This window comes from Tenrec ecaudatus, chromosome 2, assembly GCF_050624435.1.
Source record: "Tenrec ecaudatus isolate mTenEca1 chromosome 2, mTenEca1.hap1, whole genome shotgun sequence".
Lineage (NCBI taxonomy): Eukaryota > Metazoa > Chordata > Mammalia > Afrosoricida > Tenrecidae > Tenrec > Tenrec ecaudatus.
This window is the reverse complement of record NC_134531.1, coordinates 297,852,987-297,878,671: the sequence shown is the minus strand read 5'-3', so window position 1 is coordinate 297,878,671 and position 25,685 is coordinate 297,852,987. Positions and strand designations below refer to the sequence as shown.

The following is a 25,685-nucleotide window of genomic DNA, read 5'->3' as shown; positions in this document are numbered from 1 at the left end:
GTGATAGAACGGGTAGGATTTTTAGAGCACTATCAGCTACAAGTGTGGAAGTACAATAGAGCATGTACCTTGCAACATACTCTTGATACTAACAGTATTTTATAATCTAGGAAGACGGGCTTTTGCCTTCTAAAAGTTTTGTACACCTGACTAATTCATGTAAAAGGTATAAAGTAATCCATTTATAGAATTTTGAGAAAGAGAAAGGAAGAATTACTGCTTGCTTATTTGCAGGCTTTTCCCCCCATAATGACTATAATATAATACATGGCATGTCTCCAAGACAATACAGATAGAAAATTTTGAGCAATGCATTCTGACTTCTGAATTAGTAATGACCTAATTTGGCCCCCAAAATGTGAGATGACATCTCTTTTTCTGTATCTCAGAATTTCATTAGATTTCATCAGCTGTCTTTCCCCACATCCCACCCATTCCATATGGCTTATGGATTGCAGGTCCTTGTATCACGCATGCAAAAAATGTAATTCTGATATATTTCATGGCTTTAATAAAAATCCCATATTTAATGCAAAAGTATGAGAGGAATTGTGAGATAAAATAAGTTTGCCAAAGAATCATAGGATCATGGATTTGGAAAGCATTTACCGTACCTACTTCGTTAGTGAAACTGCTAGATTGTATCACATTGAATATAGAAGTAGGCATATGTATAGTGGAGAAAGTTTATAAATCATAGCTAATTTGTGCTTGTTTTGGTAAATGAAGTATATTTGCTTAAATCAAATATTTGTTACTTCTGTAAAGAGTGAGAATCAAATTCTTTGCAGAAGCCAAACTTCCTGTTATAGTTTGATACATGACATCTTTGTGGGAAAGCATGTTTTTTTTGTTCATTTTAATTATAATACATTTTCAAAAAGAATCAGTTGTTATCAAATTTGTCTGTTACTTTATTTATATTCCATGATTATTTAGTGTCTCTCAAATTCTAGTTTACTAAAGATAATTTTATTGAGAAACGGAGTATCGTTGAACAAAAAGAAGCCAGTGGGGGAAGCTCTACACCTGTGATTCTCAAGTTGATGGGGCTGGGAAGGGAGGCACAATTTTGTCTCCAAGGTACATTTGACAATTTCTGGAGGCATTTTTGGTTACCATTACTGAGGAAAGGAGCCAGCGGCTGCCAAACATCCTACAAAATACAGAACAGCTGCAATAAAGATTTATTCAGCCCAAAACATCAACAGTGTTGATGTTCAGAAATGTTATTTTCAACCAATGTTATAAGACAGCCACATGCTGTTCTCCTAAATTGGTCATCACAAAAACAACACAACATTCTGGCCAAATAGCTTTTATTTAAAAAAAAAATCTGTGACCAGAGAGAACCTCCCCAGGGACACCACTGGGAGCACTAACTCAGAGCAAGTTGCTCAATGCTCACCTTGCAGGAAAATTGCGTACTACAAAATCTCCACCCAGCGGAACTTTTATCTGTTTTGTTTTTTGTTTGGGGGTGGGAGGTAACCCCCTTGTATGATATTTTTATCTGGGAAGAGGTTCAACTTACCTTGTCCACAGAATGTTACATGAAGTCTCTCCATCATTATCGTTAAGGCGGATTTTAGCACTACTTTTTCCAAAGTAAATTTCTTTATTCTTCTGACAGTTCAGATTGTTCTCAGTATTTTTCACCAAATGCCTAATTCAGATGCATCTGTGCTACGTCCCAGCTTTTGTATGTATCTAAGCAGTTGCAAATGCCATGGCTTGAGTCACTGTACCAAAAAGAAGTAGTTATCATTCAATCATTTCAAGAGGGAGCATATGAGCAAGAACCACTGGTCCTGAAGGAAGCTGTTGAGGCTGCACTGAAAGCATTAGCCCAAAACAAGGCTCCAGGAATTGATGGAGTACCCATTGAAAAGCTTCAACATACTGATAAAGCACTGAGCTATCACTTGTCTGTGCCAGGACACTTGGAAGACAGCTGCTTGGCCAACTGACTGGAAGAGATTTCCATTTTTACCCATTCCAAAGAAAGGTGACCCAACAGAACACTCAAATTATACAGCAATATCATTGACATCACATGCAATAAAATTTTGCTAAATATTACCCAACAATTCTTGTAACAGTACATTGACAGGAAACTGCCAGAGATTCCGGCTGGATTCAGAAGAGGATGTGGAACAAGGGATATCATTGCTGATGTCAAATGGATTTTGGCTCAAAACAGAGGATACCAGAAATCTGTTTAGTTGTGTTTCATTGAATATGCCAAAGCATTCGCCCATTTATGCAGATTATAGCAAACTATGGATAGTCTTGAGAAGAATGGGAACATTTCATTGTGCTTCTGAGAAACGTGTACACAGAACAAAAGGCAGTTGTGCAAACAGAACAAGGGAATGCGGCATGATTTAACATCAGCCAAGCTCTGTGTCAGCGTTGTGTTCTTTCCCCGAATTTATCCAATCTGTATGCTTAGCAAATAAACGAGAAGCTGGATTATATGAAGAAGAGTGTGGCATCAGGGTTGGAGGAAAGTTTATTAGCAACCTGTGATAAGCGGGCACAACCTTGCTTGCTGAAAGTGGAGGAACTTGAAGTATTTGCTGATGAAGATCAAGGATGGTCGCTTTCAGTGTGGATTACAATTCAGTGTAAAAAAGACCAAATTCCTCACAACCCATAGATAACATCATGATAAATGGAGAAAAGGTTGTTTTGAAGGATTTTATCTGACCTGGATCCACAATCAATGCTTATGGACACAGCATTCAAGAGATCAAGCAATACATTGCACTGGGTAACTCTGCCTCACAAGTGCCTTCAAGAGTGTTGAAAAGCAAGGATATTCCTTTCAGGACTATGGGGAGCCTGTCCCACGCCATGGTATTTTAATTTGCCTCTAATGAATGTGAAGGGCAGACAATGCATAAGGAACAGAAGAAAAATCGATGTGTCTGAATTATGATGCTCGCAAAGAATATTTGAAAGTCTCATGGACCACTGCAAGAACGAACAATTCGATCTTGGAAGCGATTCACAGGTCCCTGGATGGCATAAATGGCTTCTTTGACTGCTAAACTAGAGATTGGCAGTGTGAACCCTGCGAGGTGCTGTGAATGAAAGGCCAGAACATCTGTTTCTGTAACGATGATTGTTATTGTGTAACTGATTCTGACTTATGATGATCCGAGGTGTACAAAGTGGATCATCTAAAAGATGGTCAAGGCTGCGAATTTGTGAAAGCAAATCAGCAGGCCTGTCATCAGAAATGCCTCTGGGCAGGACTGAACTGCCGACCTTGTGGTTAGTGGTTGAGGTATTATCCGGTTTTGTTACTCAGGGACTCCCTGTAACCACTCCAGCCACAATACCTTATAGAGCAGTTCTTTAGCTCTGTAGGACTTTTCACTGGCTCAATTGCAACACAATGTTTGGGTTTTTGTGTTCTTTCTGATATTTTCTATGCCAAAATTATTTTAGTTTCAAGATTTTTCATATGTTCTGCTTTCCTCATTGGATTTCCCCTTAATGCTCCTAGTTAGCTTCGGTAGCTCTGTCATTTTGCTGGTGCTGTTTGTCTCAAGTAAGGTGGGAAACTGAGGAATGGGAAGAGTGTATGTGGGCAAATACTTTATTCTCATAATTAAGAAGCCTGGGAAACCAGACTTCTGAATGGAGGGAGACCTTCACAGTTGTGAGTTGGAGATGAGTCCCAGTCACATTCTCACAGCTAAAAATCATCCACAAAATATCCTCCCATATAGTACCCCTTACTGTTACCTCTTTCAGACACAGGGCTGATTGCTATCTGGCTGGGAGCTTTGTCTACAGGAGCAGACATAAAATTCATCCACAAAATATCCTCCCATATAGCACCCTCTTACTGTTACCTCTTACAGGCACAGGGCTGATTTCTATCTGGCTGGGAGCTTTGTCTATAGGAGCAGACATGTTGCTGTTGCTCTCCCTGCTCAGGGGGCGGTCGCTCTCCCTTACCTGCCCCGCACCCTGCTGTTAGGTTACTCCTCCAATGAACTGCAGGTTTAAGATACTGCCCTATAGGTGTGGTTTTCTGTAATTAGGGGATTTGCATGTCCTAAGACTATATAAGTTGGTGCAAGAGTATGTTCTCCCTCACTCTCCCACTTGGACTTGATGTCATGGAGGTGGTGAACACCCCAAAACTTTTGTCTGCCTGAATTTCCTCCCTTCAATTACACAGTCATCCCTTAGGAGCCATCCAGATGTGAGCTGGATCCCACAAAATAATCCACTTTTATTTTTTGAAATGTTGAAATAGTTTCCTGCAGATCCTCAAATCTAACACATTTCCATATTTCATTGTGTGCTAAGGAACTGATAATAATAGTAATAATTTATAATAACTTACATGTATTAAAATTAGCAATGAAAGCCCACTGTCAGTCAATTTTAACTCATCATGATGCTTATATAAGCTTTTGGCAACTGATTATCTGTTCGAAGTAGACTGCTTTCTCTCTCCCGAGGGGAAGAGCTACTGGGGTAGAACAGCTAACCTGGCGGTCAGCAGCGCAACACCGAACATCACTACCAGGAACACGTTGCAAAGTCCCTATATAGCATTTATACATACATAGATGTACCATGCATTATACACAAATGCATATACGCTGTGCACACACATGTGCACATTGGTTTTGCATCCTCTGTGTAGTTTCTTTGTGGAAACACATTATAGGCATTCTATATTTACTCTAAGGCCCAATAGTGCATAGGCTGCAAATTCATGAATAATTTAACCGGCCAATATTGCAGAGAGAAAATTGCAGGGGCATTCTAGTAAGCTAAATTAAATTCCGTCTTGGCAAGTCAAAGGGAAAAAAGCCCCTTCTTCTGTGGATTGTATGAACAGAAACATTTGTGTTGACAGGGGCTTTGAGCTCCACTGGGTCTTCCTATCAAAGATGAAGACATCTGTAGAAACTTGGGCACTAATTCATCACCGAATCCGGGTGATCTCTGACTCCCAGAGAACGTCAGTTAGCCATTCCACAGACCTAAGCCTTTAGTCTTTCTCTCACATAAACGTGGGAGTTAGGATACATTTATCACAAAGAGAAAGGATCGTTATAACATTTTTAACTTGTTTCTAAAAGAGAATCATGATCCTGGCCCCTAATGCCGTCCACTTTGTTATCATTCACTCTGCCCCTGTGTCTGAGGAGCGGAGCTTACGTGTCTATATATTCGCTGGCCTTGCACTGACCGTCTGCAATCTGCCCTCAGCCTTGTCGCCTTAGTGTATTGACAGCATGTTTCAAATTCCTATCTCCGGTGTCTTGGCTGATTTTGGGTGGTGAGTTGCGCTGAAAGAATCAACCACAAATCTTTAAATAGTTCAATGCACACACACACACACACACACGCATGACAATCACAACTCTGATTTTTGCTTTATTGTCATTACAGGGAAGCTGAAAAAGGCAGTTGGGTGTATTACCCACCAATCACAGAGCACAAATGGTGCTTAATGACTCTAGGACTGTAGTTCCGTCGATGAACCCTTATGATATATTTTGGCTTTTTGTTTGTATCCTGTCAAAACAGAGAGTGCCAAACAAGCACAACATTCAATTGACTTTTACGTAGAAGAAAAAATGGCAGCCTGCATGTTGCATATGATCAAGGAGTCTGCCTCGTGGCATAATGGGTAGAGTCCTCGACTGCTGGCGTAATTGCCCTTAGGTTGAGTTTACCAGCCACTTAGCAGGAGAAAGACAGAGCAGTCTGTTTCCATTCCGACGCCAGCCTTACATTCCTATAGGGTTGTTTTCTAAAAATTCCAGTAAGAACAAATCTCCTTAATTTTCAACGATATCGAATTAATACCCAACGTGGAGCGACCACTGCAGCGTTCCAATTAGAAATGATTTTATTAGGTGACCGTTAAATGCCAGTCATTGTTTTTAGAAATATGAAAGTTAAAAATGCACCGTCTTCTCTGTGGTACTTGTGCTTTCATCCTGCTAATAGACTATGTGTCACACATATATGCAGCTTTAAATCCTATTGAAAGAAGTGGGGGTGGGTGGGTTGGTGTTGCTTGCTATTTCCATGTGCCTGGCAAAGGAACCCTGGTAGCACAGTGGTTATGCTTTGCTGCAGTCCTCAACGTCAGCAGTTTGAAACCATGAGCAACTCTGAGGAGAAAGTTGAGGTTTTCTACCTCTCAGACAGTCTCAGAAACTCAGTTCTACCTTGTCCTGTTGAGCCGCTGTGAATGGGCGTTGACTGGTGGCAGTGAGTTTGTTCTGGTGCTTGGAAAAAGATTTACCTCACGGGTCCCTAAGCTGTATAACATGTTTTCCCTCCTTGGTCAACCATACTAGGACCCTTAGTTGTAAAAGGAATGTGTGTGTGTATAATGGTGGGTGATAGATAGAGATACATTGTCTGCGATAATTCAAGTTGCAAGTCCTGGTCACATTAGATCCACTGACATAATCTAATATTCAAGTGCCTTGCTATATAAGCAGAAAACACGGGAACTTAAATCACAAAGTAGTTCCCTTGCCTTGGAAGATGTGGAGAGTGCACTGAACAGGTCTTCGGACAGATGGTAGAAATTCATGTTTCAGAGCCAAAGAGCCGAGGCAGACATGCACTGTGGACTACGGCATCTTCTCAGCTGCCACTACGTTGCACGTCTCTAAGCACTCACCACTGAAAAGACCCTTGTGATTGTTTGCAGTTTTTGCCTTTCTGACCTTGGAAGTCGAAAGAGGGTGAAGCTCCAGCATGAGGCATACAAGACTATTCAACATTATTGACCTAATTTTGCATGATGGCACTGAGCACCCCCCCCCTAAACAAAAGCATATTCTTTTACTAGTGTTGCAAATACTGAATACTAGTTTTTAGCCTATATATTTTACATGCAATGCCTTTTTTTTTTCATTTTGATGTTTTTGTCCACTAACTTCAACAAAAATTGCTTACAGAGGAAGTAGTTCCCTCAGTTGACACCATTTAAAATAGGACGGTGGTATCTTTTTGTAAAATATAAGGCACACACGTTGCGATTGATAGATAAAATTGAAAGGGCCTATTCACGCTGCCCAGTTTCTTCAGTCTTCAGCGGTTGTCAACCTGTGGGTCGCAACCCCTTTGGGGGTCGAACCAGCCTTTGGCAGGGGTCGCCTAAGACCATGGGAAAACACCTAAGTATTTCACAATATATAATTACATATTGTTTTGGGATTAATCACTATGCTTTATGTCTAATTATGCTCAATTTGTAACAATAAAAATACATCCTGCTATTTACATTACGATTCATAGCAGTAGCAAAATCACACAGTGATGAAGTAGCCATGACAATGATGTTATGGTTGGAGGTCACCACGACATGAGGAACTGTATTAAGGGTCCCCGCACTGGGAAGGTCAAGGACCACTGCTTCCGATGGGTTTATTTATGGCTGCATATGACTTTAGCTTTGCCCTTTGGCACCACCTGGTGGACAAAATATCATTTGTTTATTTTTAATGTTCAGTTTAAAGGTCTCTCCACATGCTTAGCCTATGATGACACATTATATGATTTATAATTTACTAGTATTACATGATACAGGGGATTTTAAGCAAAATGAAATATAAACTTCTGGAGATGTTTTAAAGGACTAGCACCAAGCTGAGGGTCTCAATTGGTTAAGTATCCTGAATGTATGCGGATGTTAATGCTATGCTACATATTTAAGCTGGGATTTCCTCCCCTACAGTATAACTGTTTATTTACGTATTAACTTTTTATATCAAAAATGAAATAAGGTAAAAACAATTCTGTATCATGGTAGCAATGTGTGGTTTAGGTTAGTTTACTGTTAACCAAAGGAGAGGAACTTCATAAACGATGCTTTGTGAAGAATCTATATATTAGAAGTGCAAACATTTTTATGCTGCTGTTTGATACTCTATTACTACAAGACACTTGTTGTACTCCCTTTGTCCTTTATGAGCACACTTCAGTTGTGCTTTTAGTGTATTCTCAGATTTTAATAATGTTTGGAAAGATCCTAAAGCTATATTTGCTGGTTTTTTATAAGAAGAAAACACATAAAATGTTCCCCCTTCTCTTTTCTTTTTCCTTCTAAAGGCCTTGGATGGTACGCTGTAAGTTCAGTTTATGGAGAGACCATTAACCTGCCTTGTCGCCTCGATGTACCTCAGAATCTCATGTTTGGCAAGTGGAAATATGTAAGTTAAACTGACCTTGAACTTAGTGAATTACTCCCAGTGTTTGAACGAAACGTTTTCATATGAGTTAAATTGAGTTTCAAATTAGCATAATGGCAAAATTTGACTGTGGGTACAAATGTGGGAAGGTGGAATTAATTTGTTGAATATGCCAAAAAAATCATTTCTGAGTCTTACATAACAAATGCTATTTTTAAATAAAGCCAATAAACACGTAATTCTTAGATCATACTCATTTGAAAGATATAACCTTAAACATTAAAAGCAGAGACATATGCAGCATCCTACACTAAAAGCTATAGACCAGAGGATGAGAAAGAGAACTGCCTGTCTCCACATACTGGTTTGAGCACGAGGTGGCTATTGACAATCCAGACATCCATAGCTAGAGCACTCACATACTCATAGGGAAGTAGTTGCTGATTAGCTTTATAACCTCTTTTCTAGGATTTTGCCTTAGCCCAGATGTTGTTGGTCTTTTGGTCCATGAACATTGTTGATTCTATCTTTTTCTTATAGATAGTAAACCTGTACTTTATTTTTTAGTTATGGAAATATAAATAGGTGTGCAAATGGAGGGTAGTGACCCAGGGAGCTGGGTTTGGTGGTGCTGGGTAACTAGGTTGGATAAAATGTCTCAATTCAATTCCTAAAACCACCGAAAGATACTTCTGTGGCACAATGTCCCCATGCCTGACCACTGAGACTCGTGGTATTTTGCAAGCTTAACTATGTGCCCTTGAACACAATTGCTTTTACTAATCTCATGTGGAGCAGAACAAACTTTCTTTAGCTCCTTGAGATGTTGACAGGTATTTGCACAGGGACAGAATTGGATGGTCCTCAATTTCGAGACCTTTCCTTATTACAAAATCCCTAAGGGTCCTTCAAATGTTTGAGGACATTATGAACTGCATGGGGGACATATTTCAACTTATGAAGCTTGGGGGTTTTTTTGTTTGTTTTATTATTTTTTCTGACTAACCATAGTTTTTCTTTTCTCCTCCAAACTCTCCAAGACGTCAGTATTCTGAAGAACAGGTTTCGGGAAATGTGCTTCAGGTTACACTTAGGGGGTGAGGTGTCTAACAAACTTTTAAAATGTGAGTCTGAAGTCTGACCAAGAGCTTTTACCGTGTGTTCACTGTGATTCTGGGCAAGTGAATTCATCCCCATTTTCTCATCTATAAAACGTGAACGATCATAGAATCTTTCTCACAGTGTCGTTAGAGGTTTACATGGAGGTATTCCTATGAAAATGCTTACCGGGTGCTTAGTAATCGGCTTGAGAAATGTTCCTTGTTCTGACTGTGGGGCTGATCAGTCGAATCCAATGCATAGAAAGGGAAAGGTCCCCAAATAGTCTTCCTTTGCCCTCTCCTCCTGTTATCCAATTCCTGCTGGGTGAATTTCAACTATTTCTCTTTTCCTGAGAAGGCAGAAGTTTGATATAAGACTTGTGTATTAGCACCCCCAAAATTCTAAGGTACCGAGTAACTGTCACATATTTCATCTTTTGGATCAAACTTACTGCCACAATAAATTGAATGCAGGTGATGAAACACTTCCGCAATCTTAGAAAATTCCAACCAGAACCAAGGGAGTAATTCTTACCTGAAATGATACGAAGAGACGTGGGAAACAAACAGTAATGCAATTTTCAAATTGTCAGGCAAAAGCTTCCGCAATAAAATGATGAGCAGTACATGTGAAAGGGTGTGTGCTCTCAAAGCAGTCTTGCCTTGCAGATATTGTTAAGGCACGCCTTCTACTCAATGCGACCTCCTGAAGGACAGGTGGAAGATCAGGGAAAAGTGAAAGAAAGTGAATAAAGAAAAAGTGAAAGAAAGTGGGCTCGCTTCTGCCTTGGGAGGGAAGATGGAAGTTTCCCTGTGTAACCCTCCCGCCCTCACTGCTGGCTTCTTTCCACCATCATCTGCCATAGAACCTGAGACAGAAGAGCTACCAGCGTTCCAGATTGGTAGATGGAGCCAGGTTGATGAGTTCAAGTCTCAGCTTTGCTTCGATAGGTTAGCTGTGACTTGGGACGTTATTGATCCAAACGCTGCCTCCGTTGCTTAATCTGTAAATGGACCTAATATCACAACTTTCATTTACTAGGTTGGTTATACAAATTAAATCAGTTGTATGGATTGTAATAAGAGTTGTATGAGCCCCTAACAAAATGTAAAAAGAAAATGATTAGGGCAAAGAATGTACAGATGTGCTTTATACAATTGATGTTTATATATGTATGGATTGTGATGAGTTATATGAGCCCCTAATAAAACGTTTTTAAAAAATTAAATCAGTTAACACATGGAAATCCCAAAGCAAAAACAATAACTATTATTCATTTCTGAAATAAATGAATACTTACACGTCAGGTAACATATTACTCTTAAGGAAGGAGTAATATGATTGAATCCAAAAAATTTTTTTAAACCTGTTATAAAATTAAAAGAAATTATGAGAACACAGTTTGCATATTTAGCTTTGCATTCAATGAAGATTTTTGGTCTTTTCAAGATTAACTTGTGAATCCATATCATTAATTCTTAAAGTTTCAAACATCTTCAAATGTGTCACACACTTTAATGTGATTGATCAGATCCTATTTTCTGAAAGGCCTATGAGGTAAGTGGAAGAGGAAATGGGCTTTATCTTAGATTATTAGCTAAGATGATGTTTATGGGAACATAAGAAATGAATTTGTTACTGTTCTTGGCAGAATTGTATATGCAAATTGTATTTTGATAATGAGTTTTTATGTATAATCATATTGAGTTCAGTTATATGCATGAGATGACAAAGCCATGGTTGTGCACAATGCACTTGAACGTCCTGCTGGTTTCATGGACAATCGTTGTACAGGCACGTATACTGCCCCTCCATAAAAATTCACCAATAAGCAATGTTCTGTGTAAAGCTAACTTCCGTCCCTTTTGACGGAAAGGTAAGAGCCTTTAAAGCATGTTCCAAGAGTAAGGGAAAAAAACATGCCCATGCTAATTGTCCAAAAGAATTGGGTATCCGTAGCCCAAGTAGTTCATTTTCTGTGATGGATGCTGCATCTAATACTGTGCATTTGTACTCTCATTTTATCTTTCCTTAAAACCCTTTCTCACTTCAAAGAAAAGTCATTAATTTTGTCTTCCAGGTGCAAGAAAAGTACAGCTTCCCAGGGTCTGTCCATTCATTTTCACACATTTACAGTGAGACCTATAAAAGAACGTATAGATTCTCCTTTGTAAAGGAGTAATTTCCTGTAGCCAACATGTTATGTGAGGTTCATATCCAAAAGTATCTGTGCTGGACCAAAAAGTACAGATATTAGTGGGAGACAATGGCCCAGGAAAGCTTATTATTCTGAGTGTCATCCTGAAACATCTGCGTATGCTTGCTTTAAAAATGTCTATTCGTTTTCCTTTTTAGGAGAAGCCCGATGGCTCCCCCGTGTTTATTGCCTTCAGGTCCTCTACCAAGAAGAGCGTGCAGTACGATGATGTTCCAGAATACAAAGACAGACTGAGCCTCTCAGAAAACTACACTTTGTCTATCAGCAATGCGGGGATCGGCGACGAAAAGAGATTCGTGTGCATGCTAGTAACTGAGGACAACGTGTTTGAGGCACCGACAGTAGTCAAGGTCTTCAGTAAGTAGTCTGCAGGATAACTGCTAAGTGGGATTGATGGCGGACACTAGAAAATTCTCTTTAGAAATAAGAACCGAACTCTGCAGTGGCTATCTATATGAGAGGATTTTTAGAGATCTATAGTCAACTCGTGGCTGCTGTCAGCCAACAAAACAGAAAACCTGGCATTTAAATAGGAGATTTGCATCAAGCAACTAAATAAACACTCTTTTTTCTTTTTTTTTTAGTACCATGTCCTATGTTAACAGAGTGCTCCTGAATGGTAACTGGCACACTATCCTTATGTTTCACTGACTTCTACAAATAAATAGCATACATACATGTTCTGGGATATATGCTTACAGAGAGAATTTATATTTATATAGAGATACATAATCATGCAGGCATTATATATTAAAATGAATATATAGCAATGTGATGCTTTCAACTTTGGAAATATTTTAGGCAAATTCAGACTCTATGCTCTATATAGCTAAGCTTTTAATGTGATAAATAAATGCATAGATAGCTTTTGACCTTTTATAAGGAGCCATAGTGGCACTGCGGATCAGGCACTGGACTAATAATTACATGATCAGTGGTGCTTCAAACCCACTTATGGCTAGAGGAAGAAAATGAGGCTGTCTGTCCTGTAATGACTTATAGGAGATGTAACTTTCAGAAACCAGATACTGGATCCGTATGAGTTGGAATTGATTTGGTAGTAGATTTGGGTTGGGTTTTTAAGGTTGTACCTTGAATGCTTGGTAATTTAGTTCCTTAAAGTATTATGTCTAGAAAAGTGTCCTAACGTAAAGAAGTTCATGTGTGGATGCCCTAAGGCAGAAAAAAATACAAAGTTACAGAAGAAATTTGGAATAATTACCGTAGTCATTATGGCAAAGTTACTTTGCCTAATGATAATATATAGTTGATGTTACTGTGCAAATAACTATGCAAATGAATGACTTGAGAAGTTCTAATTAAAGCATTTTATCTTTTAAAATGCACATAAAAAGTCCCACCTCAGTTACATCAGAACGTTTTAGAAATTACAGGAGGAAAAAACAGATCTCAAAAGTTTCTGAATGTGTCTTTTTTAATCAGGCAAAGAAGGCCTTCCATTCAACAGTTTCCCTCAGCCTCCTGGTAACTTGGTAGCAACTTGAAGTTATTGAAATAAATAGAGGGCAGAAACCAAAGGGCAGCTAAGAGCCTATACAACTGTTACGGATTTGCCTAAGTATTAATATAGGCTGCAAACCCTTGATGGGTGAATGACAGAGTCCAAGAATGCTTGCACTGTCAAAGGAATCCTTTTATTTTTACATGCATGCCGTGAAAGCATGTTATATATGTCAGCTGATTACCTTTGAATTGGAAGACCCTCTCCAGAAACCACATGCTCCTCTCAATCATTGAATGATTCAAACCAAGTGTCTGCCAGTCACACCTCCTTCATTCAACATCCCCCTAAAACTTACAGCGTGAAGTTACCAATGGCCTAGGCATTTTTTCTATCTTTTCTTTTCCTTCACTTTGATGCCTATAGGAAGAACAATGATGCATTGTGTAGGAGGATCCTTCTGAATGGAAACAACATATATATTATATATAACATAGCATTTTTAAAATGATAAGCCACAATATCCAGCACGCCAGTGGTTATGTGTATACATCGACATTGACAGGTTTCATTCTTCCCAGCAAAATTATCACGCATCAAGATAGCGTACTTGAGTGTTGAGCAAATTCCAGTTCTTCCATTTAGAAGTATCTCTCATGAAGGTTTCTATGCAGAAATCTGCTGAAGAAAATTTCAGTTGGTCTCATTCAATACAATTTGGAGCTGTTTGGGAGTACAGAGGATTTCTATGAGGGCGAAAGCAAACTCACACCCCACACACCACCCACACCCCCTGCCCATTCGCTTTTGAATGTGGCAAACAAATGATTCTCAGAAACAGAATTTGCATTCCAGGCTCTTGGCCAGGGAGAATTTAAATAGACAAGTTACACACTTTGGAAAATAATGTTTTAGACTAGTAATTGTAAGACCCTTGAAGTCTAATAAAATGAGCAGCATAGTCATGACGGAGACAGTGTTTGCCAGCGCATATAGGTCTTGGCTTTTATGAAAATACTGAATTTACTTTAGGTCACATTTGGTAAAGCAAACTGCAGCTGTGACAGGAGGCTTTATTCTCAGCATGTATATATTGCAGTCACTTAAGAGTTACTGGGCTCATCAATCAGTCCTCTGTTTCTCTCTGGTGAGTCACCTAGCAACACGCACTGTGGACTGCAGCACTGGGGATACTCAGCGTGAGCCAATCACAGAGCAACCTGCTGCACATTGTCATCCTCACAAGCAAAGTCAACCAGTTTTCATGCAAAGTAGAGGCTTAACTCATGACTGGGTTACCTGTGACATCCTTTTGCTTGTTTAGCAAATAAACCACTGCAAATCCAAATAAGTCACATGCTTTGACGTGCTAATTAAACTTAGTTCTTCTTCTTCTTCTTCTTCTTCTTCTTCTTCTTCTTCTTCTTCTTCTTCTTCTTCTTCTTCTTCTTCTTCTTCTTCTTCTTCTTCTTCTTCTTCTTCTTCTTCTTCTTCTTCTTCTTCTTCTTCTTCTACTAATTGACTGGCTTCCCAATCAAACCGTGGTTGCATTTAGTGCATGTTTCATGTTTAACATTCATAAGTGAGAATGAACTTTTAGAGGTTTCCCAAGATGTCTTCCCGTGATTGTGTAAAAGGCCGAGAGGTCAAATGGGTGCCCCAGAGAACCCAATGGCGATCTGTGGAGTAATGGAAAAGTCGCTGACCTGTCATCAGGAGGTCTAGTGCTTTAGGATTTTCGGCTGTTTTCTAACCGTAAGTGAGTCCCATCCCTAGTATGGGGCTAACGTTGCTTCATGGGTTCGCTGAGTGCTTTGGAGTAGATGAAGGCATGTTCCCAGAATCCCTAGGCTCCTTGAGGTCCTAATGAAGAGCTACAGCTACCAGAGCTGCTAGACTTGTAGCCCTCCGCGTACTATGGAAAAGCTCACTGTGCTCACTTGTTCATCGTGGAAAAGATGGGAGGGCCACGGTTCTAAGGAAGCATTTGACAATCACAAATGCTCATCTTGCCTTGTTGTCTATGGTATGACAAGAACAACTGTGCCGCTGTCGGGAAATGTCAGGGTCAGGTGGACTAGTTCTCGTCAGGTTCAGGTGGACTAGTTCTTCGTCAGGTTCTGGTGGACTAGTTTTTCGTCAGGGTCGGGTGGACTAGTTCTTCATCAGGGTCAAGTGGACTAGTTCTTTGTCAGGGTCCGGTGGACTAGTTCTTTGTCAGGGTCAGGTGGACTAGCTCTTTATCAGGTTTAGGTGGACTAGTTCTTCGTCAGGTTCCGGTGGACTAGTTTTTCGTCAGGGTCAGGTGGACTAATTCTTCATCAGGGTCAAGTGGACTAGTTCTTTGTCAGGGTCCAGTGGACTAGCTCTTTTTCAGGTTTAGGTGGACTAGTTCTTCGTCAGGTTCAGGTAGACAAGTTATTCGTCAGGTTCACATGGACTAGTTCTTCTCATGGTGATGGACAGGGTTTGTTGACTTCACACACTTTTATTTCAAAGATTCTATTTAAAAGGCTTTTGCTTGGATAGTTTGCTCGATGTTTTACCCAAATTGAGTAGCTTGTTCCCAAAGCTACTGAACTAGACGTAGATGTTATGGACTTATGGAAGCGGGGTATGGGGCAGGGGAGCAAAGAATGACCTGTTTTACAAATGACACCTATGGTATGTACTCCATTTGCATCCTGTAAAGATTTAGGTGCCCTTTCCTGCATCCTAGAGTGATGCCATCATCACAATGGCTTACTTACAGGGCCTTGTCACCTCTGAGGGTGATTGATCACAAAGTCACGCGGGGCCAGTGCATCCGCCTTTCCTTGCTCTTCTCCCGTATCAAATGGGGCTTGCCCGCTGTGTATGTGCTTATAGCAACGTTAGTCCATTGTGGGTGAGACAAAATGAATTTTCTTTCATCCCCACATCTTCACCTGGCTATAAGAAGAATCTCAAAACAAAAACAAAAAATAAGCAAGTAAACAAACTCACTGCATGGAGTCAATTCAGACTAAAGATCAGGTGACATCTTAGCAGGGTGCCGTTTGCCAATAACTTAGGAATAACAACCTAGTAAATCTATATGTAGAGAAACCAAGTTTATAATTCCTAACAGGCTTGGTAGGGGAGGTGGTGGGAAATGGGGAGCCAACAACAATGATTATGTGAAAGAAAAAAATGTTCTGAAATTGATTGCGGTGATGACTGCACAACTCTTCTAATATGACTGAACTATTAAATTGCATGACATCTGAATCATATGCCAATAAAATGATTTTTAAATAACAGTGTCACAAAGGACTCAAGTCAGCCTAAAAGTAGGTTTACCTAGCATTGCTGCAGCTCCATTAATTTATGCAGATAAAAATAATTTTTTGAAAACATGTATGGATCAAAGATTGTATAAAAAACTCATTGCCATTCAGTCAATGCTGACTCAGAGTTACCCTCTGTGGGTTTCCAAGACTGTAGCGGTTTACAGGAGTAGAAAGCTCAGTCTTTCTCCCACATAGATGCTGCTGGTTTTGAACTGGTGACCATGTGGATCACATCCCAATGTGTAACCATAACAACACTAGAACATCTAAAGATTGGTTAGATTGAAGGAATCGTGATTGTAACACTGTTAATCATTATGGGCACATTGATAAATTATCACAAAAAGTGGTAGGATACAGACTCTGTAAAAGGAGGTAAATATGAGCCCAGTTGTTTAAATGTATAAGCAGATGCTTCAAAATATTTGAAAAAGTAGGATTGAAATAGTGTAATTTTTCCACAAGCATTTGAATGTCTGTGTTGAATTTAGTGGACTAGAGATTGGTGCAAACTTGGCAAGACTGCCTACCAACGATTTACATTTAGAACCTAATCTTTTTCTTGGGGGATTTTTTCGATCTCTCTAGATAAGCCATACATAGTTACTCTGAAGAAGAAGCTAAAAAATATTTCTGCCTTTTTCTTAATTTGGACTTTTGAAGGTCTACCTAAATTAGTTTAATATCTTATCGTAGCTTTCTTGGGCTGTCAGAGGCCACCAAACCACTGATTTCTGCTCCTGGGGACCATTAGCTTTCTTACTTAAGCCCCAAGAATCTTCATTGTATTTAACTATATTGGATGTAGTTCATTCTTAAGTATATTTGAGACATATGTGTCTTTAAGCATGAATTCGAAATAGAAATCGGTGATTTATCAGTAGCTCAGTTATTTTGAACATTTGCTTTATATTAGGATAGTGATGACATCAAAGCTTATTAATATGAATATGTGCAACAACTCCTACAACATGTCTCTCAGAAACTGTACCTATCTTCTTCAGTTTTGATTTTTTTTGACTATTTTCCGTCAGCTTTAATAAAATGTCTTTCACTTTGTGGTTAGGTGTTACATTCTAGTGTGGTTAGGTAATTTTCTGTTGTTCTTGATGCTTTTTCAATGTTACTATGTCTTATGAATTTATTCTCTTTACATTTTGTTTATAAACTGTGTGTTTAGAAACTAGACCATCTTGTGAAAAGTGTATTAATATTTCATATTTCTACAACAGACAATAAAGAAGTTATCTGGTCATTAAAATATGAGCTAGGCTCATAGTTGTAATTTTTAATATGAACTTTAATTTTCAAGTAAAAATTAATTCTAGAAATGAAGCTAAAGAAAGTTACATGTTTGACTCCAGTCTTGATGCTGTCTGTTTTGTTTCTCCAAAGACATTTCAGTCTTCTTTCTAGTTTTCCATAATTGTCTGAGTAGGTAACAAATTCGATAGCTAAACTTCAAATAACTAAACAAAGGCCTATTTGTTTTCATTGGCTAAGAAAAATTAAAATCAATGGGACCTGAAAGCAATTAAAAGCAATTAGTAAGCAATGATACCTGAGAGATAGACCATTTGGGTTGTTTTTATTTGTTTCTCTGAAGAGAGAATAATGCTGCTGCACGAGGCACATAAAAATGGATGGCAATGAGACAGCATACATTTTCTGAACATTAATTGTTGGAGCTAATTAAAAATCTATGAATGATGGGCAACTAGAAACTAAGATCAAGTTAAATTAAAATTAGTTTAAATTAGATGTTGCTACAATTTTTAATCATTTCTGGAGATTTTATTTAAATTCAGGTCTATAGAATGTTTTGCTTTTTCCTGTTTCTTTTAAATCATTTTACCAGGGGCTCTTGCAGATTTTATGGCATTAAATACAACAATCGTATCAAGCATAGTTGTACATATGTTGTCCTCATCATTTTCTGAACATTTACTTGCTATGTGAGCCATTGGTATGAGCTCCTCTTTTTTCCCTCTCCCCTCCCACCCATGACCCCTTGATAAATTATAAATCAGAGCCAAACAGACACCTCCCCACAGAAGTATGTGCTACAGAGGATAACTCTGTAGAAGTATTTGTACAAATAAAATACATATCTCAGTTCTACATCAGATTCCAAATTTCAATAATATCTTTACATTTATAGCTTCCTAATATGATTTGATTTTCTTACTCTGTTTCTATTTTCAATATTTTGTGTAGCAATGATTCTTAAACTTCATTGAGTTCAAGAATCCCCTTGAAGATTCATTAGATAGATAGATGATAGATTTATGGAACTGTCATATTCTGATGTAGTAGCCCAGAGCTATACTGCAAGCAAATTTTCCAGCGATTCTGATTCAGGCGGGTTAAGGCCTTCAACTGAGGAGTTGGAAGTCACTGTTAAGTAGAAAGAGCGCATGATAGTCAATTTGGGGAAAACAATATCTTTTTTTAATACATTGACTTCTGCTTCGATATCAAATTTGAATTAGCTACTTTAAAGCACCTAGAGGTATCACATGTGTTATCCAGAGGAATTCTGAGTATTCAAATAATATTTGAAATAAAGAAAAGAAGGGGTGGAGTAAACAGATTCTTAGAGTATATGGGAAAGCTAGGCATTAATGTGTTGCCTGTTTTTCTGCTTTAAGTAAATGTACTATTTTGCTATAAATCAAATCACAGATGTCATCTCTCCCCCACCCCCCTTTTTGCTCCTACTTAACTTTAGAACAGCCTTCTAAACCTGAAATTGTAAGCAAAGCACCGTTTCTGGAAACAGAACAGCTGAAACAGGTAAGAGCTTCTCTTCTTTTTCATGAGCTTCATTTCCTAAGTCTGGTTGGTGTTCAGGGCCCACCTTTGGCCGAGGATGTCAGCACAGATGAGATAGCTTCTAGTCTTAAGAAACTGACAGTGCTGTCCTTATGAACAGAAAATATGCAGATGGTGGAATGTGAAAAACAGTAAGGTTTGCAAAAAGAGATGTGGGTCAAGAAAAATAAGTCTTTCATGTTTAAATGAACTAGATGCTTAATGGAGTAGTGAAAAATGCATAGATTTTCTCCATGCTAAAGGTAGACAAGGGATTGCCAACAACATGAGAATATATTCCCAATAACATGGAAAAAGCATAACAAGTTTAGAAAGCATCTTCATTTGAATTGTTGACACGCTTTAGGTGATAACACAGTGGGCAGGGATAAGAGAATCTAGTAGGAATTCCATGTAGGCAAATATAAAGGGACCAGATCATGATGGTTCAGATGTTGTGTAGAGAGCTGGGATTTTACTCTATGGGCAAATTAAACAGTTGAAAGATTGAGGAAAAGGGTAAAGAGACCATATTTCAAAGGTCATATTAGTGAAGGGATTAAGAGAGGTTTAGTGATGGTGGATGGGGCTGAAATTATTCATGTGAGCATGTTAATTAACTGATAACTTCCTTTTCACTTATTTAAATACCTAAATTTTCTTTTGTGGTTGAAAAAAGTCATTGGATAATATTACATTTCACAACATTGAATTACTTGATAAATACTAAACAATAATAGAACACTTTTAAAGAAAACTGGTAGGTATTATACATCATGATATCTATATATATATATCATGATGTATTTTCTATATATACCATAATGTGTGTGTGTATAAAGGGGGTACACAACCCCACCCCCATTCCCACTCACCACTCCCCCCCGGGACCAAAAAGGAACAAAAGCTCTGCTGAGTGAAGTTTTCTTAGTACACATTTTTCCCACTAGGCAAGCATCCAGAAACTCACTCTGAGTTAGTGCACCCAGTGGCCATTGGCATCACCTGGGAAAGTACTCTCTGGTCACAGTGAATTTTTTCATAAAAGCAGTTTCACTCATAAGGGAACAGCGCACAGTGGTGAAATTTTGTTTCCTGCTCCAGAAAAATGCTACAGAAACTGTTGTGAAGTTGAACACAGCTTACAAAGGCAGCACTTTGGGAAAAATGCAAGTGTATGAGTGGTTTTCTGTTTCAAAAAAGGTGAAATGTCAATTAATGACCAACTCAGGGACTAGGGAACAACAAGAGATCTAAAACTGATGTCAAGGAGGGCGTAGAATGCCTGGTGGGGTTTGATCAAATGCAATGTAGCTGATAGGAATTACTGAGAACTGAATGGAGAGTGAGCATGATAGTGGGACAGCAGAAAGGTGAAAGGAAATAGAGGAAAGAACTAAGAGGCAAAAACTATTTATAAAGGTATAGCTTTGGCATGAGGCCAATGTACATATGTTTATATGTTAAATATTAAGATAGCAGATGGACTTTGGGCCTCTACGCAAAGCCTCCCTCAACACAAGAAACTTTGTTCTAATAACCCGGAACTCTTTGATACTCACCTTCCCCACACAATCACCGAAGACAAAATTGGTGCATAAGTAAATGTGGTGAAGAAAGCTGATGGTGCCCAGCTATTAACATATATAGCATCTGGGTCTTAAAGGTTTGAAGTTAAACAAGCGGCCATCTAGCAAGGAAACAACAAAGGCCACATGGAAGAAGCACATCAGCCTGTGTTTTCATGAGGTATCAACAGGATCAGGTATCAAAAGATCCCAAACAAACAAATATATCGATGCAAACGAGGTGGTTCAGAATGGAAACCCGAATCCCATCTGTAGCTAATTGGACACTCCTCATAGAAGGGTCACAGGAAGGGGCCAGTCAGCCAGGGTGCAGTATAGCACCAACAAAACACATGTAGTACATAGTCCCTGTATACTTCTACCCCACTATCATGACCCTGTTCTACCTACAAAGCTGGCTAGACGAGAGTGCATACATTGGCACAGATAAGAACTCTGGACACATGAAATCCAGGACAGATGAACCCTTTGGGAAGAGTAGTGGGAGTAGCAATACCATGAGCATAGGGGGAGAGTGTGTGTGAGTGGGGGGGAGGGGACAGGGGGAAGAGGGGGAACTGAATAAAAGATTAGATATATGCCACCATGCAGGGGGATAAATAGCAGAATTGTGGGTGAAGGGAGACAACAGATAGTGTAAGATATGAAATAACAATAATAATATATAATTAATCAAGGAATCACAAGAGTGAGAGGGTAGATGAGGGATGGGAATAAAGATGAGCTGGTACCAAGGGCTCAAGTAGAAAAAAAATGTTTTGGAAATGATGATGGCAACCTATGTCCAAGTGTGCTTAATACAATTGAATGATGGCTTATTATAAGATTTGTAAGAGCCCCCCCAATAAGATGATTAATAAGTAATAATAATAATTTTAAAAGATTTCCCCAAATGAAATTCCCTAAAAGTAGGCCACATAATCTTCTGAGCTGACTTGAATTTTACTGAGCTAGCCTATCCTTTTGGAAGCCGATGTTCTGACTGGACCCTTTTTCTTCCTCCCTACCAACCCCAACAGTTTTATTGGCACACAGCTTACATAACATAGAATTGAATAGTTCAAACATTTACACGTATCGAGGGGGAATTGTACTATCACAACCACATCCATCCTAGAGCATTCCCACACCCTAGACCGGTTTTCAGGGCACCCTGAGAGATTTGCTGTAGTTGTATAACTGAGAGAACTTATCTATTGGCAATTATCAACTGAAATAAATTTGCACTAAACCTGGACATCTATGAACTCCAACCTTAGTGGCAATACTTTTTGACTAATCCTCCTACTATGAAACTAGAAAGGCACCTCGATTTTAAACTGTTAATGCTTCTTTCCCACATAGATCTACAAAATCTGGAAATAGTCAATGTTAATGAAGCTATGTTGCTTAAGCAATGTTGAAAATGGATTGGATTACATGTTAAAATGAATGTGATTTTTATAATAGCAAGATGATGTATAGCACATTTAAAAAGGGGTAGGACGATTTTTGACTATAGAACAACATTGTTTATATTGGGAGCATCTATTGCAGGTGTCCTTAGACCATGGCCCGCGGGCCACATGCAGCCCATTTATCCGGCCCGCCGAGAATTTTTTACCAGTTTGGTTTTTACTTTAAAATAAGATCTGTGTGGTGTGCATAGGGATTTGTTCATAGTTTTTTTTTTTAAAACTATAGTCCGGCCCTCCAATGGTCTGAGGGACAGTGAACTGGTCCCCTGTTTAAAAAGTTTGAGGACCCCTGATTTATTGAATCCTTAGTCCATTCTATGAAAACTTCAGGGTCAAGAAAACTTTGTGATAATTCTGTGACCTCTAGAAACCTTGGCTCTCAAATCGACTAATATTAATTGAAAACAAGGTGGTTACATTTCCTCTTTATTTTGCAGTTGGGTAATTGCATTTCAAAAGACAGTTATCCGTTTGGCAACATCACCTGGTACCGGAATGGACAAGTGCTACAAAACCTTGAAGGAGGTAGGTGGGAAGTGGGCAATACATTCAGCTCTCCTGTTTTGACTTTCTCTTGGCTAAGTGTCCCTCAGAGTCAAATCCAAAACGTGTTGTCCTTCCTTGAGCTATTACCCCATGCTAAACTAACCCCATGTTAGTTTAAGTAATCATTAGGTCGTTCGGTAATTTCTAGTCTAGCCCCTGTGCAGAGGATAAAGAGGGAATTGTTTCTGTATACAGCATGCTCTTCAAATTAATGAACGTGAGTGGGAGATAGGATGCTGTTTCTGTCCATATATCTCTGATTCTTGCTCTTTAAACGGCCTCCCACCACCTTGCTTGTCAATTTTCCCTCTTGGTAAATCCAGGTTGAAGGACAAACCCACTTTTCAACGGTGTTGTGACATTTGATTAAGGATTGGGGGTCTTTGATGAGAGCTCCTATCTTAGTGCTATTCATTTTCTCAACAGTGAACATAACTTTTAATAAGCAAATGGACCCCGTCACCCAGCTCTATACCATGACTTCGTCTCTGGAGTACACGGCAACCAAGGCTGATATACAAATACCCTTCGCCTGCTCTGTCACATATGAGGGACCGTCGGGCCAGGACACAGTCTATTCTGAACAAGAAGTCTTTGATATTTATTGTAAGTTTCCCAATAAGTGTGTAAATTCCATATGCAATTATAGTGTATTAGAAAGACTATTCAAGTTCTATTTATCTTTTGTGTTCCAACTCCTGTGTGTGTGTTCTAACTCCTCACCCCAACTTCAAGGCACCAAAATGAATCCCTTCTTCTTTAGAAAACACGTAGCACAAAAGTTTATCATGCATTTGGGGGGATATTTAACTCTCTACTTCGCTATCTGATCATTCATCTCTAAGTTCCTGAAAGGCAAGATTTCTTTCTTGCTCAAATCATTCCAGTAGTCTTCTGCTCTGAATGGCAAATGCTTTCTAGTCTTTTCCTCAATGAATGATTTTGACTGGCTGGCCTTCTAGGTAAGAATCTTTAATAGAACTGTTTTAATAATTAAATGAATTGCATGACTTAAATATGAAGTCATATTTCAATATGCTGTGGTTAATTTTAATCGTCTTTTATCATAGTTCTGAAACATAGCATATTAGACAAAGGAACCTTCATGGTCAACTGCCTTTATTTCTCTAATTGAAGGTAGAATTATGTATCTACAAAAAGATGCAACCGACAAGGAACCAAATAGGTGTTAGTGAAAAATGTGAAGTTGGAGAGAACGCTAAGATGGGTTACAAAATACTTTTTGAAGTTGGTTCAAGGGGGAATAGGAATATATGTGTCAGGCCTATATATGTATCAGGCAGGGAGAGTTAAGTGGGACATAGAAACCTCTCACAATCATGCTCACCCTCAGTTCGACTCTCAGTAATTTCTCTGAGCTCCATTGCACTTGATTAAACACCACCAGGCATTACAGGCCCTTCTTGTCATCAATTCAAATCTCTTGTTCCCTTATCCCTAAGTTTGTTGTCTCCCCCCTCCCCGTCCACATCATTCCCTCTGTTCCCATGTCCCCTGGGATGGCTAGTCCTGTTGTTTTCTCCTCAGGATTGTTTGTCCTGCCTATCTTGCATAGACATAGGGTGAAAGGTTTAAAAAAAATAGATAGATAGATAGATAGATAGATAGATAGATAGATAGACAGACAGATAGATATAGTCGAGGTCTGTCTGCTTACCCTTATGAGTGTTTTCCAATCGGGTCTGATGAGGTAGGCACATGCTTATAATTCAATCTTATTGTGAGGCCAGAGTGGTGGTGGGTGGTGGGTGAAGGACTGTACAATTAAAATGTGCATGATATGATTTCAAAATACATTGTGTTTCTGTTATATAACTTGTCGATAAGTTAGAAATTAGGTCATTTATACCTGCCAACCACACCACCTCGTTTATTTCCTGTTTGCTAGACCAGGGGTGGAGGTGGGGGGGGGGTCCCTCTGGCCTTTAATTTCTGTAGCATTCTACTGCTGAGCAGCAGCCTGTGTGAAAGAGTACCCATTAGCTGCTGTCTCCATAGCAGTGGCTAACAGGATGAGAGCTGCATCTTGTCTCTGGTGCACAGGACAGACTCACAACGCATCGACCGACTGCGTGGTTGATTGAGTGCAGGGGCTCCCTTGCTTCACAGGGCTCATCTTTTGTTTGTTTGTTTGCTTGCTTTTTTTTAAGTACGTCTTATCTTTTGTATGTCTAAAAGCTTGCTGGTTTTGTTTAGCTCAGATCTATTCCAACTTAATATGAGGGGTTATTATGCAATGTGAGTGTAGGGGTACCCAGTTGCCTTAACTAGTTTGCTAGCAGATTGAGTCTTTTCAAACTGTAAGATTCATACAATATAGTTAATGAAATCATACAGTGATTTTTTCTAACATCTTTTACACCTAAAATAATTATGATGATTCCTACCTCAGTTAAAGGTATTATGTTAAAAGCAAATTGGTTTTTAATATTTTTTATATAAGTGTCTCTTCGTTTTGCCAAACTAAGATTAGTACTTGGAATGGTAAGTAGGTATTAACTTTCATCCATCTAAGAAAAGATACATGTAATTACCATTGTGAGCTGCTTGAGGAAAATGTGTATAATTTAGCCGTTTACATTGTAGGTAATTTGACATTCGACCAAAATGTGTACCTGGTGTCTTTGACTCTTTCAGATCCCACAGAGCAGGTGACAATACAAGTGCTACCACAGAAACATGCCATCAAAGAAGGGGACAACATCACTCTCAAATGCTTGGGAAATGGTAACCCACCTCCTGAGGAGTTTCTATTTTACTTGCCAGTAAGTGCTTGAGGGTAATGCTTGAGGTAACCTACTCTACTTTTGGTCCTCCTGTTTGATAGCTGCTTGACACTAAGAATTTTCTGTACGTGTGTAGCTCAGAGGAGGCAGGGGGCTATTTCTGGGAATGAGCACACCTGTAGAATGGTTTGGGGGGGGGTTTCCATGTCTGCCGGAACTATAGCCTTTCCCCTCAATGTTCAGAG

The 25,685-nt window shown here is 39.1% G+C and overlaps 1 protein-coding gene across 3 annotated transcripts in view; it reads left to right on the top strand.

Annotated features, from left to right (window-relative positions):
• ALCAM (activated leukocyte cell adhesion molecule) overlaps positions 1-25,685 on the top strand; it is a 218,001-nt gene that overhangs the window by 154,418 nt on the left and 37,898 nt on the right. For all 3 annotated transcript variants that reach the window (XM_075542590.1, XM_075542589.1, XM_075542588.1), the window contains exons 2-7: positions 8,116-8,216; positions 11,652-11,871; positions 19,019-19,083; positions 22,585-22,672; positions 23,120-23,299; positions 25,352-25,479. In XM_075542590.1, coding sequence (XP_075398705.1) covers positions 8,116-8,216; positions 11,652-11,871; positions 19,019-19,083; positions 22,585-22,672; positions 23,120-23,299; positions 25,352-25,479 — 782 coding nt within the window. The remainder of the gene's footprint in view (positions 1-8,115; positions 8,217-11,651; positions 11,872-19,018; positions 19,084-22,584; positions 22,673-23,119; positions 23,300-25,351; positions 25,480-25,685) is intronic.